The sequence below is a fragment of the Alexandromys fortis genome, unplaced genomic scaffold (genome assembly GCF_014885135.2).
Source record: "Alexandromys fortis isolate MF-2015 unplaced genomic scaffold, M_Fortis_MF-2015_v1.1 scaffold_460, whole genome shotgun sequence".
Lineage (NCBI taxonomy): Eukaryota > Metazoa > Chordata > Mammalia > Rodentia > Cricetidae > Alexandromys > Alexandromys fortis.
In genome coordinates this window covers 12,219-28,176 of record NW_026068327.1, presented here as the reverse complement: position 1 = coordinate 28,176, position 15,958 = coordinate 12,219, and the positions used below count along the sequence as shown (strand labels likewise).

Here is a 15,958-nt window from a genome sequence, read left to right as displayed (position 1 = left end):
AGGTAGAGGACCCGAGTCTGATTCCCAGGACTCACGGAAAAGAGCTGGACAGGGTTGTACATGCTCTTAATGGCGGAGCTGGCAGGGTAAAGGCAGGAAGCTCCCCAGGGCTCTCTGGCCAGTCAGCTGAGACAAATTGGTGGCCAGCGAGAGACTGTGTGCCAAATAAGTGGTTCATGCCTGTGAAGCAACGGCCACACATTTTCTCAAGCATGCACACACACACACACACACACACACACACACACACACACACACACACTTGAGTTCAGTGATGGACTAGGGCTGTGTGGCATTGTTGGGTGCTGGTGAGAGGTCGGAATGGGCGCTTGGTGGGGGAAGTAGTTAACTGGGGGCATTTCTTAGACTTGTCTCTTGGCTTGGACCCTTCCTGGATTCCGCCTCCCTCTTTCCTGATCACCATGATGTGGCTGTCTCACCACACTCCCCTCCCCAATGGACCAACACTCCCCCAAAGTGTGGGTCAGAATAATCTTCCCTCCCTCAAAAAGTAAAATCCAAGATGAGGGAGAGAAAAGGGGGCAGCAGAGCCCAAAGATTCCGTAGGGCGCTAATCACAACCAGTTGACAATAACCAGCAAGGCAGGGGAGCAGGATGAGGCGCAGCCCACGGCGCCCACGGCGGTGTGCCTTGAGAGACGGAATGCGGCGTTCTGCACATTGCTGGGTTGCCTTGGTTTTTTTTTTCCTGTTTTAATCTGTTCTGCATTGTGTGAATGTTCCAACACGGCAAGCATTTCTTCCCCCCTCCACGCATTCCTTTTATAATCACAGAAAAGCAGAAAAATGCAGCCTCTCTCCCTTAGCACTCCATCTGTCTCCCCTGTCACCCTGGCAACGCTGTTCGCTTCTAATTATGAGAAAATTAAATCTGCGAGTCCCTAAGCAGCAAGGGGACAGGTAAATCACAGGTGCACTCAGGCCCCATCCTTGGGGACATTGTGAGGGGTGGGTTAAGCCACTCAGCCACAGAGGGGCCAGCTTGTGAGTCTCCTGTGCCCTGGTGGCCATCTAGGTGGAGCGATCATTATCTCACAGTTTCCCTGACTTGACAGGTCTCGTTTCTGTACGTGTGTCCTGTAGGCTGCAGGGTTGTGGGGTGTGGGGAGAACTGGGGAGCCACTGAGAGTTTGCAACCTGGGGTAAGCTGCCGATCCTCACCCACGGCTCAGTTTCCTGTCTCTTTACCTCCTGCCACTCCTCAGAAGGGCAATTCTCAGCTCACAGCAAGTAGAGAGGGCGGCCAGGGGCCCACGGCCCGTTCCTCCTTCACCCTCTCGGTCCCCACGTCCTCTCCCTCCCTCTCCGTCTGCATCACTGCCCCTTCCCATCTCCCATCACCCATCAATGACTCCTTCTCAAGCCTGCAATTTTTGTAGTGTGAAGAACGTGGCAGCCACGAGCAAAGCTTGAAAACTAGAGAGCAAAAACTCGGTCTGGCTTTGACCCAACAGCCGCCATTAGTAGCTGCGAGCTCTTGACCATCCTGTGTGAAGCCCTGGCTTCCATGTCTAGCACCCCTACCACCAACAAAACCAAACCCAACGGTGTTAGCGCCCCCCTAACAAAACCAAACCCAAAGCCAATGATGTAAGAGCCCCCCTAACAAAACCAAACCCAAAGCCAACGGTGTAAGTGATCACTAACAAAACCAATCCAAAGCCAATGGCGTAAGTGCCCCCCTCTGCTTTCTGCATGCAGCATCTGAGTGCTCCCATGCGGCGTCTAGGTGCTCCCATGCAGCGGGCCCCTGCTTTTCTGAGCGCCAGTTGGTGGTAGTCATTTACCTTGTGACCGCATTAATCATCATTTTAATGGTTATCCGATGCTCTCTGGTGAAAGCCCTGTAACAAAACCGATCATCTGTTACGGGTCATTTGAGTCCTGACACATTTTGCTGTCAGGAATAATCTCATTATAAATTCTTCCATGCTGTAACTTTTTCCTGCCCTTAATAATTTCCTTAGGATAAGTGCCCAGAAATGGGATTATTAGAGCAAAGGAAATGAGCGGTATTTTGGCTCCTGACACGCACGGCCTCGTTGCCTTCTGAAGGTGTGTGGCAGGGCAGCCTGACTAAGACAGGACAGCGGGGCCCTCCGGTCTGTGGTGACCAGAGGGCCACTGTGAGGCCACATGAGCCCAGGCTTCTGCTTGGGGAAGTTTATCTGCTGGATGTCCTTAACATCTGCCTGGTCCCAAGTCTCCTCCCAGGTCAGAGGACTCTGAGAAAGAGATCCCTGACCGGAGTCCCCAGAACCCCCAGAGTATCACTTCAGAGGGATCTAGTAACCAAAAGATCCTCCCCAGACTCCCTGAGCCACTCCTGAACCTTGACTCTTTACAAGAATATGGATGGGTGGCCCCGGTGGTAGATGCTGGGGGACAGGAGAAGGACTGCGGGGGCTGGACCTTAATTGTCCCCCTGTAACCAACTTCCTGGAAGCCTCTGCTCTTAACCATCAGGGACTTCCCACAGCGCAGGTCGGGGTACAGTAGGGCCATCTGGGGTCTTCTAGCCTGCATTCTTATCGAGATACAGCATTAGCCTCACTCTGGCAATAAGAACCTGGTATAGCCGGGCAGCTGCGGCGCTGGCAGTCAGAGGCAGAGCGAGTTCCAGGGACAGGCTCCAAAGTTACAGAGAGAAACCCTGTCTCGAAAGCAAAAAGAACCTGATATAACCAACTGATAAAAGTTTTGCTTTGGCTTGGTTTTTGGTGGGCTGGCCCTGTTCCTTCAGAGCCTGATAGTGTTATAGACTAGCACATCACAGCAGGCCAGTGGAAAGTGGGGGGGGGGCGCCCAGCCTCACTGTCCTCTTCCAGGGCTTCCACCAGGCCACACCTCTTACAGGTTCACCTCCTCCTGCCCCAACCACCCTAGGGACCCATCATTTAATGGCTAGGTATCTGAGGGCCAGCACGGCTCCTCACAGCCAAGGAGTTGGCACTCCGTGGGAATGTGTAGTCCAGCAGTCTTCCTGCCTCCATGAGTCCTCACAGAGGCTCTGTCACCATGGAAACAGTGAGAGGATGCTAGGATGCGGTGTTTTTTTTTTTTTTTTTTTTTTTTTTTTTTTTTTTTTTTACGAGACAGGGTTTCTCTGTAGCTTTGGAGCCTGTCCTGGAACTCCCTTTGTAGACCAGGTTGGCCTCGAACTCACAGAGATCCGCCTGCCTCTGCCTCCCGAGTGCTGGGATTAAAGGCGTGCGCCACCACTGCCCGGCTGGGATGCGGTCTTAACTGTACACTCCTCCAGTGTGTCAACAAAATTACAGGTGCCAGACCCATGTGCAGACTGCATCAATGGGGAACCTTGACCCTGGAAAAATGATGGGCTCCTGAATGAGGGGTTGGTTCACAGTCAAACAAACATGGGCTTGTGTGGAGAAGCCTGGGGACAGGCAGGGCCTGACAAAGGACACCTAAGCCAGCCAGCTCACAGGGAACCTCCGAGACCTGAAGTCTAAGAGGCACGAGTTTGGGAGCAGATTTAGGAATAGTAAATCCGACCTAGCGCAGAGACCAGCAGGCTAGGAAAAGTATGGTCCAGGGGAAACCCAAGGATTTCATGAGATGTCCTCAGACGGTCTTAGGATACGCTGGGGGCAGCTCAGGAAGTCTGGTTCTGGGCAGAATGCTGGCATTTGGGTCAAAAGATGGGTCTATGCAGAGCTGGGCTGGAAGGCTGAGCAAGACAAGGAGGGCATAAGGAAGGGAGGGCTGGGTCATGGGAGATGGTAACCCATCCCCAGGTCCCGGGTCGGTGGCCGAGGTGGCTAGGAAGGCTCTAGCAAAAGTCTGGGACACTCGAGTCTGGAGGCAGCTGGGTTGGGGCAGGTCCACGGTCAGATTGGGGACAGAGAGCAGAGCCTAGTGAGGGAGATTACGAGGAGAGCTGTCTCAGAGAAGCTCCGAGTAATGGCCCTGCAGAAGCTGATGCTGAGGGAGGAACGAGGTCAGTGGTGTTAGCAGCTGGAAGGAGAGGGACAGTCAAGGTGGGGCGCTCGGGGTGGCAGCGTGGAAAGGGCAGAAAGGTATGGGGGAGCCACTGAGGCCAGTGTGTTTGCTATTTTTTTAAAAAACGCATTTTTTTCAATTTTTATTATTGCTTTTTAAATCGTCATTATTATGTTTTGAGACGAGGTCTCACTCTGTAGCCCTGGCAGAACTGGAACTCCCTGTGCAGACCAGGCTGGCCTTGAACTCACAGAGATCCACCTGCTTCTACCCAGCACTAGGTTTAAGGCTTGTGCCACCACACCCAGCTGGGCTTTGCTTTTATAAATGGTCCTTTACATGGGAAGCAAGGACAGAGAAGACCTAATCCGTTCCTGTGTGTGTGTCCAGATCCAGAGGAGGAGACCATGACCACACAGGCAGTGCCCACCACAACCCCTAAGAAACCCATCCTGGGCAAGCTGACCGTGACAGACGCCACCCCTGACTCCCTGAGCCTCTCCTGGACAGTCCCTGAAGGACATTTTGACCATTTCGTGATCCAGTACAAGAACGGGGATGGTCAGCCCAAGGTGGTGCGGGTGCCAGGGCACGAGGACCAGGTCACCATCCCCGGCCTGGAGCCAGACCACAAGTACAAGATGAACCTGTATGGCATCCACAGTGGCCAGCGTGTGGGCCCCGTGTCTGTTGTCGGGATGACGGGTAAGTGGACCGTGGGAGACCAGGGTGGGACCCATCAGGAAGTGGAACCTACTGTTCTTTGGTGACTAGCAACTGGGAAATCAATGGCCAAGAACTACTCAGTACCACAGGCTGGCTGTGAGCAAGACTGTGGCAGCCTGTCTGTCCTCCCCCGGGGTTGGCGGATCTCCCTTGTGACAGGGCCACCAAGGTCTTTGCTGTGCTGGTGTCCGGGTCCCCTCAGCTGACCCAGGAGCTTGGGCGTGTTGGCCAGCCATCAGCCGACTAGGGACACCAGACTCCAGGAGGGGGCTATCTCTAAACTGGCATTGGGACCTCCCTGGTAGCCATAGCTCCTCTTCAAGAGCATAGGACACCTGTGGGGACCCTGCTCACCTGTCTGTCTCCTTCTCAGCTGCAGAGGAAGAGACCCCCAGCCCCACAGAACCCAGCACAGAGGCCCCAGAGCCCCCTGAGGAGCCGCTCCTGGGAGACCTGACTGTCACAGCATCGTCCCCAGACTCCCTGAGCCTCTCCTGGACCGTCCCCCAGGGAGACTTTGATTCCTTCAGTGTCCAGTACAAGGACAGTGATGGGCGGCCCCAGGTGGTGCGTGTTGGGGGCCAGGAGAGGGAGGCCATCGTGAGAGACCTGGAGCCTGGGCGCAAATACAAGATGAACCTGTATGGACTCCATGATGGCCAGCGTGTGGGCCCCATGTCCACCGTGGGCGTGACGGGTGAGTGAATGTCAGATGGGTCTGTGTGGGATGACTCATTCTCATTCCTTTTTCTACCATCTTTGTGGTAACTCTTGTTCTCAAAGTAGCAAGGCTGTGTGAGCACCTCACTTTTCTGGAGGTTGATATATAAGATGATATATATATATATATATGATATATATCATATATATTAAATGCTGTTCAGTCTACATAGGGCACAAACAACAAGCAAGGTATTCCACACAAGTCTGGCATACTGAATCATGAGTTCGTTAGAGTTACTTATAAGAATATGGGTGAAGGTTTACTTGCAGAAACATGGGTGACTCAAATGCAGGTGTATTACATAAAAGCTGACCTCGATGTGGATAATGGCTCAGGAAAGATCTATCATTGGAGCCTTCTCTAGCTCTCTGCAAGGAGCTGCTAATGTTTAGCTAATGTTGGGACAGACGTTGTGAACTTTGTAAGTTTCAGGAGCTCCCTGAGGCTTGTGAGTTGCTTCCTGAGCCTTTTAAGCTCCCATTGCTTTCCAGGTGTTTTGTTTTTGAAACAGGGCCTCTGTATATAGCCATGCTATGCTGTCTTGTGACTCACTATGTAGCCCAGGTTGACCTGGAACTCACAGAGATCTGCCTGCCTCTGCCTCTCCAGTACTGGAATTAAAGGCACACAACACCACACCTGGCCACTTCCTGAGTTCTACTGAGCTTTTCGCCAATAGGGAATGCTTCAGGTCTTGAGAAACAGCAGCACAATGCTGTGTTCCTTCCTCTGGCCTTTAGATTTTTCCGCTTTCTGCAGTGTTCCCTGAGCCTTGGGAGTAGAGGATAGAAATGCTTCGTTGTTTTCATTCTTCTTTTGCTGAGTATTGGACCATGACGACATAGCCGCTATCTAGTGACAGTAATTTCACCAGTTATGAGACCCCATGGTATACGGTATACCTCTAACTGCAAGGAATAAGTTCCTTGCATGATTAATTGGTGTTGGTAGCGGCAACAATCCACGGACGCAGACACAGATGTTTAGAAGGGAATTCGATAGGTATATCATATCCATTTAATAAAGCAGTAGTTGTTGCCTCCCCATCGGAGCCTATGTCTTCTCCAGCCCCAGGCTTTTGCCCTGGTTTACAGCACAAGACGTGAGTTCCCTCCCGGGAAGCAGACTTGAAGTCTAATTATTGTTCCCATAATGCTTGTGCCACATTGTTCCAGGGGTCTCATCTTGCCTGCAATAATGGTTCTCTAGTATTCGGGGTTCATAGACAAGCAGGACTGTTGGTGAGGATTTCCCACATCAGCCTGCATGGTGCCTGTCAGGAATACAAATGCCAGCCAAAAGAAGGGAGCTTCCAATGGAGTCTCAGTCTGATTTCTCCATGTTCTGCAGCAAGTGTGCAGTGTGCAGCAAGTGTGCAGTGTGCAGCAAGTGTGCAGGGTGCAGCAAGTGTGCAGGGTGCAGCAGGTGCACAGCAGGTGTGTAGGGTGCAGCAAGTGTGCAGTGTGCAGCAAGTGTGCAGTGTGCAGGGTGCAGCAAGTGTGCAGGGTGTAGCAGGTGCACAGCAGGTGTGCAGGGTGCAGCAGGTGTGCAGTGTGCAGCAAGTGTGCAGTGTGCAGCAAGTGTGCAGGGTGCAGCAAGTGTGCAGGGTGCAGCAAGTGTGCAGTGTGCAGCAAGTGTGCAGGGTGCAGCAGGTGCACAGCAGGCGTGCAGGGTGCAGCAAGTGTGCAGGGTGCAGCAGGTGTGCAGCGTGCAGCAAGTGTGCAGGGTCTTCCGCAATAGGGATTCACCACTGAGTTTAGTGTTGCAACCAACAGCGTTTTCCATAGCTTTATGATTTGTGGGACCTCGGGGGCCTCCTTAGTCTGAAGAACTCATAGAATCATAGCCCACTCCTCACATCAGACTCTTACACAACTTATAGCTTTGGCAGTGCCCCCTCCCATTCATAGAGGGCACCTTCCTTTAGGCTCTTTAATTCATTCCTTCCTGTTCTTCAGATGATTTTACAGATACTTAAAATATTCAGAGATTAGCATGATCCCATCTCTGTCATCAAATGCTTTCCCAGAGGTGGACAGAATAACAATGCAGGGTCCCAGACCCATCCCATGACAAAATGTAGGGCTATGAAGACAGCCCTGGGGTGTGCTCTGAAGATCTGTGGTTAGCCATTCCAAATGAACATGAAACTGGACTTGAGATCCAGAGCAAAGGTGCTACCAATAAAGAAACATTGCCAACGCTCAGGTACACAAAGATCCCATCGTCTCCACCAGTTGTTATCCCGAGAGAGGGAATTGAATACGGGGCATAGATGGAGTGCACATTGTCCTGTCTAGCCTCCCACAACACAGAGATGCTTTCCACGAACCATCCTCCTCCTCATACCAGGATGCTGCTGTTTCTTTACGAACACTGTGTATCTCTTTGCCCTGGATGTTCCTGAAGGACCCGGCTAGGCCCATGCACTCTAACCTACCACGCCTGCCATTGGAGCTGGGTCTCCAGTTCCGATAGGCTTCCAGCCATCATGTGGCCTTTAATCTCTGTCCCTCGCATGGATCCATACTTTCTCGCAGGGAGAAAAGTGCATGTATGCTCTGGAGGTGATAATTGTCCACCCCTAGGTCAAGTTCAACCTTTTGTTTATTCACGTATGTTACATCTGAGTGTTCTGTCTTCATGTGCACCAGAAGGTACCTGATCCCATTACAGATGGCTATGAGCCACCTTCTGGTGGCTGGGAATTGAGCTCAGGACCTCTGGAAGAGCAGCCAGTGCTCTTAACCACTAAGTCATCTCTCCAGCCCCAAGTTTAACCTTTGAAATCTGCATTGTCCTATGATTTCTGTCTTCTGGGAGCTGTTGCTTGGGCTGTAGAGCCTATCAGAAAGCTGCTCCCACAGCATTTGGCATTCTGCTCATTTCCTTGTGGGAACTGTCTGTACGCTAATCTTGTCACGTTTCCCTTTGAGTGACCGGGACAAATCCTTTAGTCTGCCTTTCCTTCCTCTCACCCCCTCTCAATTGCTTCTGCATTTTATAAAGAGTTTACATACCATTCAGAGTCATTCTGAGCTCCCAGAGATTCTGAGCCATGAAGGTCACATCCCACCCCGGTCCCAGCAAGTCTCTGAAGCACTGTATAGCTCTGGCTGGTCCCGAACTTGCTATATAGACCTGACTAGCCTCAGACTCACAGAGATCCACCTGCCTCTGCTTCTCCAGCACCAGGATTGAAGACAAAGGCACATACCATCACATCTGGCTACAGATCTCTTTCTTAGCATTCCTGGGTGTATGATTTTGTCTGACTTCATAAACTGGGCATCTGCATAGCCTCTCTCATTCCCAGTTCCCTCCAGCCACACCTTCTCCCCTCTGTGGTCTTTAAGCCCTTATATTTATGGGACGAAGTGTCCCCAATGGCTCATATGGGCCATTTCATATGAGGGATGGATCTTCCCCATTTTGCCTTGGGTTATGCAGTCTTTGTCTCGAGGAGGAATGGGCCCTTATGACAGTTTCTCCTTCTCCTCTCAGATTAATCCCATCTGCCTCTATTTCACAGCCGCACAAGCAAGGCTGTCCGAGGCTCCTTCGTTATTTTCAGCTTAAAAGCCTTTCCCGGTCCACGCTGCTCAGATACCGCGTGTGCCCTGAACAGCGCAGATTCCCATACTCACTTGTTACTCACACCCTGTCTGCAACTGAATCCTGGATTTGCTCCTCTTTCCCTCTCGGTCTGACATAAAGTCTGTCGTCTTCCATCCTTCCCTCCCCCTTAGTTACCCAGTTACCAAGGGTTCCAATAGTTTGATCCTAGGACGGGCTTTTTAAAGTGTGTTTAATCTGCACTCTCTTTACCTTGCAGCCTGCCAGCTCTAGGACACAGCGAGCAGATACCCCTTCTAGTCTTCTTGTCCCTACTTCCCCTTCCCCAACCCAGAGGCCAATGAGCAGATGGCATCCCTATGACCCTCCCCTGCTGCAATTCCTCGCTCGTGTGGGCAAGTTCTTTCTAAGAAGGCAGCTGAGTTTCCGTTTAAATTCTTTGCCCACAGCAAAGGCCACACAGCGGCCACCATAGCTTGCTTGTCATCTCGTCTATCCATGCTACTCTTAGGGACTGGAATACACCCTCTAGTCCATTTGCTGTTTTGGAGACATTCTTATATTTGTGTAGTATAAACCATTAACCAACCATATCCAGTTTAGGAAAATGGACACCCCAAGATCCTCACTTGGACATTCTCAGGTGGCCTGGCTTGGGTTGCATGTGCAATCTCCTATAGCAGGGAGCATGAAGCCATCGCTGCAGCAAGAAGGAAAGAGGTGGCCGTATCCAGGTCACCCTGCAGACCCTAGGTGCCGGCCTCAGCATCTGTTGCCGTGGTCACGTCCCCTCTCCTCCCTAGCTTGCCTTCGCTTCTGTTAGTTCATATCCCAGTGCCAATCATGTTGGCTGACTTTCTTGAGGAGAATTGAACATCTGTCTATTCATGCCATATGGTCACTGAAATCAGACCCAAGCAACAACCCCAGCCACGTCTAGCTCAGCGATGTGTTCACCTGCGTCACTCGCGGGACGTGGTGCCTGCTGAGAATCCCTCCTCTCCACATTCGTGCTTCTGTGGCCATGCTGAGGCCTTGTAAGCCTTCTAAGCTTCAGGAACTTCCTGAGAGAGACTTGAAGGCACGTCTTAGATGGGAGGGAACTGCCACCTATGAACCAGACCAGACCCAGCTGTGCATCCAGAACCTGTTATTCTGTTCCTCACAGGACCCCGAGAACTGTGCTGGTGGTAAAAACCCCACAGCCGAGGCACAGCCTCGGAACTTGTTGCTGAGCCTGTGACTGCCTCTGGCTCCTCACAGAGACTCTGTCTGTGCAGGGTACATCCACCCATGAGGGAACAGCGAGGAGGCTAGCGTTCTCACTGTGCACCTAAAAACCCACTTTATTCGTTTCATTTTTATTTATTTGTTTATTGCTGCAATTTTCAACTTTATTCCCATGCATCAACTCATTCCTTCCACAAAGAACCCTGTCCCCCGTCCTGGACACCGGAGAGCTGAGAGTCAGCTGTCTCCAGCCAGAGACCTCCAACAACTCATCCCAAAAGATGGCGTCTGAGAGGGGGCGGGTCAGGTGTCTAGCACATTCTGAGCAAAGTCCTGAAGCCCGTGAGGAAGGAAATGGCAAAGGGATCCAGCGCAGGGAAGGCCAGGGCAGTGGCCATGTGGGGCCTGCGCACACATGGTAGAGGGTAGAGGAAGGGGAGAATTCCTGTTGGTGGATAGAGGGGGGGAAACCTAGGCAGGGTGCCAAGAATGGCAGTGGAGAAGACACGGAAGATACGTAGTGATCTCTGCGGCCAGTGTCACTTCCGCCAGAAGTCTTCAGGGCTTCATTTTTATAAAAGCCCCTTTGTGTGGATACTGAGGACAGGGAAGACATAGCCCACCCTCTGTGTGTGTGTCCAGATCCAGAGGAGAAGACCATGACCACACAGGCAGTGCCCACCACAACCCCTAAGAAACCCAGCCTGGGCGAGCTGACCGTGACAGACGCCACCCCTGACTCCCTGAGCCTCTCCTGGACAGTCCCCGAAGGACAGTTTGACCAATTCGTGATCCAGTACAAGAACGGGGATGGGCAGCCCAAGGTGGTGCGGGTGCCAGGGCACGAGGACCAGGTCACCATCCCCGGCCTGGAGCCAGACCACAAGTACAAGATGAACCTGTATGGCATCCACAGTGGCCAGCGTGTGGGCCCCGTGTCTGTTGTCGGGGTGACAGGTAAGTGGACATGGGAGCCTCAGGGTGGGACCCATCAGGAAACAGGACCTCCAGCTCTTTGGAGACTAGTGACTGGGGAATGGTGGCCAAGGACTGGTCAGTCCCCCAGGTCTGTTCTGGTCGAAGCTATGGCTTACTATTGTATGCCTTCCCCTTGGGCTGGCCAGTCTCCCTGGGCAGCAGGGCCACAGACAGCTTTGCTGTGCTGGTGTCCAGGTCCCCCAGCTGACCCAGGAGCTTGGGCATGATGTCCATCTGTCAGCTGACCAGGACCCCACCTTGGTAACTATGGCTACTCTGTCCTCATTTGAGGACACCTGCGGGGACCCTGCTCACCTGTCTGTTCCCTTCTCAGCTGCAGAGGAAGAGACCCCCAGCCCCACAGAGCCCAGCACAGAGGCCCCAGAGCCCCCTGAGGAGCCGCTCCTGGGAGACCTGACTGTCACAGCATCGTCCCCAGACTCCCTGAGCCTCTCCTGGACCGTCCCCCAGGGAGACTTTGACTCCTTCAGTGTCCAGTACAAGGACAGTGATGGGCGGCCCCAGGTGGTGCGTGTTGGGGGCCAGGAGAGGGAGGCCATCGTGAGAGACCTGGAGCCTGGGCGCAAATACAAGATGAACCTGTATGGACTCCATGATGGTCAGCGTGTGGGCCCCGTGTCCACCGTGGGTGTGACCGGTGAGTATGAACTGGGGTTTTAGGGGCGTCAGCTGGGGAACCAACCTCCCCAAGGCTCACCTGGAATGAACTATGGGTCAACACTTGGGGGTGCTGGGCTGTGGAGGACTCTGGGCTTAGAGAGCAGCTGCTAAGTTAGTTGGGGGTACAGAAGCCTTAGCAAGGGGAGTTCAGCTCTGAACGATGCTACCCGTAGAGCCTCCATCACTCGTGAGTTTGCTGAGCTCTGTCTGGGGAAGGTGTTTTGCGGGCCCACAAAGCCAGAGGAAGAGGCAGAAATCCCTCACTACCTGGACGAGGGCTGTTTGGTTGTTTTGTAGCAAATGGTCAAGCGTGTCTTTGTGGGCATAGGATTCCAAGCTTGCCATCTTGGTACCAGGTGGCCTTGTCTGGTGTCTGTGTTCTGTGCCGTTGTCTATGTTTGGTGTGATTACATAAGACAGAGCTATGCTAGGACGGCTCTGAGCTGACAGAGCCTGACAGACCACAGGAGTCTGGGCTGCTGGTCTCCGTCAGGCTGGGGCTTTGAAAAACCAGCTGTGTTAGCATGGACTTCACAGTCAGGGTGACAGGCAGAAGGCCTAAGTTCTGCCAAGGGCCCACAACATGGGACCCCTAGGGGCCAGAACAGTACCTGAGGGGACATCTAAACCAACTTTCTCATAAGGCCACTGAGACCTGAGGTCGAACAAGCGTTGGCTTGGTGACAGGGCAGAGAGAACAGTTATAGGTCAATGATCCCGCTGTGTAAAGAACAGAAGGTTAGAAAGAAGCTGGTCCACAAGGAACAGAGATTTTGTGAGATGCCCTCTGGGAAGCAGGGTGGTCTTGAGAGGTTAATGGAGAGGCGGGGGCTGCTCAGAAGCTCGGGATTCCACACAGGACTGGGCGTCCAGTTCCTTGCTGCCGTTGGAAGTCCTCCTTCAAAGCCTGGCTTCCTCATGAAGCACAACCGCTTTGCGGGGAGAGGTGAAGTGAGCCTGAAGACAGGGAGGTCAGACCGGGGTCAACACCCAAGTGAGAGGAGATGGTGGCCCAGGTTCTGTGATAGAAGAGGTGGGTGGGTGAGTGTGAGGCACCCAAGAGGGACATAGTGAGAGGCTGGAGTGCACTGAGCTCACTAGCAGCTGGGACGCAGCCTCAGGGAGGAGGTTTCCAGACCTAGCTGGGGTAAAGATCTAAGTCCAGCGAGGGAGGAAGCAGACAGCAAGGAGAGCCAGGGCAGGGAGGCCCAGGGTAGTGGCTCTGTGGAGCATGTTCAAAAGAGGCAAGTGCGGGAGGGAGGGGAGCAGTCACATGGGTGTTGGCAGGTGTCTGGGCGGGATGCTCGGAATGGCAGTGTAGAAGGAACAGAAAAGGCAAGCCATGGTCGAACTGTGGATGGGAACTTTGTTTTTAATAAATGTTTATTTATATTTTAACTGAGCACAGAGAAGGCCTGAATTTGTGTGTTTGTGTGTTCAGCTCCAGAGGAGGAAGTTATAACCACACAGCTGGTGCCCACCACAACTCCTGAGCCTCCTCCTAAGAAGCCACGTCTAGGAGAGCTGTCTGTCACAGACGCCACCCCTGACTCCCTGAGCCTCTCCTGGACAGTCCCTGAAGGACAATTTGACCAGTTCGTGATCCAGTACAAGAATGGGGATGGGCAGCCCAAGGTGGTGCGGGTGCCAGGGCACGAGGACCAGGTCACCATCCCCGGCCTGGAGCCAGACCACAAGTACAAGATGAACCTGTATGGCATCCACAGTGGCCAGCGTGTGGGCCCCGTGTCTGCTGTCGGGGTGACAGGTGAGTGGACATGGGAGTCCAGGGTGGGACCCACTGGGAGGGGGACACTCAAACTATTTGGTGACAGCTGGGTAGGGATCGGTGGCTGGGTGCTGTTAGTACCCCAGATCTGCTCAGCCCCACAGACCTGCGTTGCTAACGCTAAGGTCTCTTTTGTGTGCCTTCTTCTGGGCTGGCCAGTCTCCCTGGGCAGCAGGGCCACAGACAGCTTTGCTGTGCTGGTGTCCAGGTCCCCTCAGCTGACCCAGGAGTTTGGGCGTGTTGGCCAGCTGTCAGCTGACCAGGGACACCAGGCCCCAAGGGGGTTGCTTTTGTACTGGCATTGGGACCTCCCTGTAGCCATAGCTTCTCCTCAAGAACCAAGGACACCTGCGGGGACCCTGCTCACCTGTCTGTTCCCTTCTCAGCTGCAGAGGAAGAGACCCCCAGCCCCACAGAGCCCAGCACAGAGGCCCCAGAGCCCCCTGAGGAGCCGCTCCTGGGAGACCTGACTGTCACAGCATCGTCCCCAGACTCCCTGAGCCTCTCCTGGACCGTCCCCCAGGGAGACTTTGACTCCTTCAGTGTCCAGTACAAGGACAGTGATGGGCGGCCCCAGGTGGTGCGTGTTGGGGGCCAGGAGAGGGAGGCCATCGTGAGAGACCTGGAGCCTGGGCGCAAATACAAGATGAACCTGTATGGACTCCATGATGGTCAGCGTGTGGGCCCCGTGTCCACTGTGGGTGTGACGGGTGAGTTGGCTGGGGTCTGTGTTTGCTCTTGCCTTCCGCGGCTCCTCCCTTCTCCGCCCTGCCCTCTATTCCCCCTTCTTCCCAGCTGTCTCTGGGGCTTCACTAAGCTTCTGACCCCCTCACCTAGAATGAAGGGAGGGTCAGCGCAGCCGTCCTCGGAGCTGTCCTCACGGTCCCTCCTTCCCCCACTCCAGAACCCCACTCATTCCTCCCACCTTGGCTCCCTCTCCGGGTATTTGGTGTTTCACAACAGGCTCCGGATCTGGGCTACTTGGGTCTGAATCACCTCCAGCTGGACTGTGGGGTTTTACAAGCATTTTTTAACACAGTGGCAGCTCCGGCAGTGGGGGAACAATCACAATGGCATCTGCTAAATCAGAGGTTCTCAACCTTCGCAGTGTTGTGACCTTTTATTTATTTTTTAAATGTTTATTTATGGCCGGGCCGTGGTGGCGCACACCTTTAATCTCAGCACTCGGGAGGCAGAGGCAGGTGGATTTCTGTGAGTTTGAGACCAGTCTGGTCTACAGAGCGAGTTCCAGGACAGGCTCCAAAACTACAGAGAAACCCTGTCTCAAAAACAAACAAACAAACAAAGAGTACTTTGCTTACATATATGCCTGCATGCCAGAAGAGGCCACCTATCCCACTACAGATGGTTGTGAGCCACCATGTGGATGTTGGGAATTGAACTCAGGACCTCTGGAAGAGTAGCCAGTGCTCTTAACCACTGAGCCATCTCTCCAGCCTGTCCTGCAACCTTTCAATACAGTTCCTCATGCTGTGGTGACCCCCAATCATGAAATTATTTTCATTACTACTTCACAACTGTAATTTTGCTACTTGTTTTATTATTTGGCCTTTCAAGACAGGGTTTCACTGTGTAACCCTGGCTGTCCTGAAACTCTCTCTGTAGACCAGGCTAGCCTCAAACTCACAGAGATTTGCATTCCTCTGCCTCCTCCCAATTAAAGGTGTGCCATCACCGCCCAGCTAATTTTGCTACTGTTATGAGTCATAACGTAAATATTTTTAGAGATAAATGGTTGCTAAAGGGGTCGCGACCTACAGGTTGAGAACCGCTGTGCCAGCCATAGGCGGTTCAGGGGCTCCTAGGTGTGAGCTGCCTGCAGCTGCCATTGCCTATGGCTGGGGTCAGGGGGTAGAAGCTGTTCTGCAGCCTGGGGGTAGCCTGGTCCCCTCAGCGGGTTCTGCCTGTACCCCTTAGCCTCCTCTGCTCTTTTGCAGCGCCCCTGCCCACAGAGCCCCCCATAGAGCCCCGTCTGGGGGACCTGGCTGTGGCAGATGTGACTTCCAGTACTGTGCGCCTGTCTTGGACCGTGGCCCAGGGCCCCTTCGACTCCTTTCTCGTCCAGTACAAGGATGCCCAGGGGCAGCCCCAGACGGTACCCGTGAGCAGAGACCTGAGTGAGGTCACCATCTCAGGTTTGGACCCAGCCCGCAAGTACAAGTTTCTCCTCTTTGGACTCCAGGGTGGAAAGCGCCATGGCCCTGTTTCCGTAGATGCAAAAACAGGTGAGTGAGGGCCCAACACTGAGG

At 53.4% G+C, this 15,958-nt stretch overlaps 1 protein-coding gene across 27 annotated transcripts in view; it reads left to right on the top strand.

Annotated features, from left to right (window-relative positions):
- Tnxb (tenascin XB) overlaps positions 1 to 15,958 on the top strand; it is a 58,853-nt gene that overhangs the window by 35,934 nt on the left and 6,961 nt on the right. For 7 of the 27 annotated variants that reach the window (XM_050132779.1, XM_050132777.1, XM_050132778.1 and 4 more), the window contains 7 exons: positions 4,375 to 4,689; positions 5,084 to 5,407; positions 10,883 to 11,197; positions 11,553 to 11,876; positions 13,347 to 13,667; positions 14,075 to 14,398; positions 15,647 to 15,934. In XM_050132779.1, coding sequence (XP_049988736.1) covers positions 4,375 to 4,689; positions 5,084 to 5,407; positions 10,883 to 11,197; positions 11,553 to 11,876; positions 13,347 to 13,667; positions 14,075 to 14,398; positions 15,647 to 15,934 — 2,211 coding nt within the window. The remainder of the gene's footprint in view (positions 1 to 4,374; positions 4,690 to 5,083; positions 5,408 to 10,882; positions 11,198 to 11,552; positions 11,877 to 13,346; positions 13,668 to 14,074; positions 14,399 to 15,646; positions 15,935 to 15,958) is intronic. The other 20 variants (XM_050132789.1, XM_050132802.1, XM_050132800.1 and 17 more) reach the window with 12 other exon arrangements.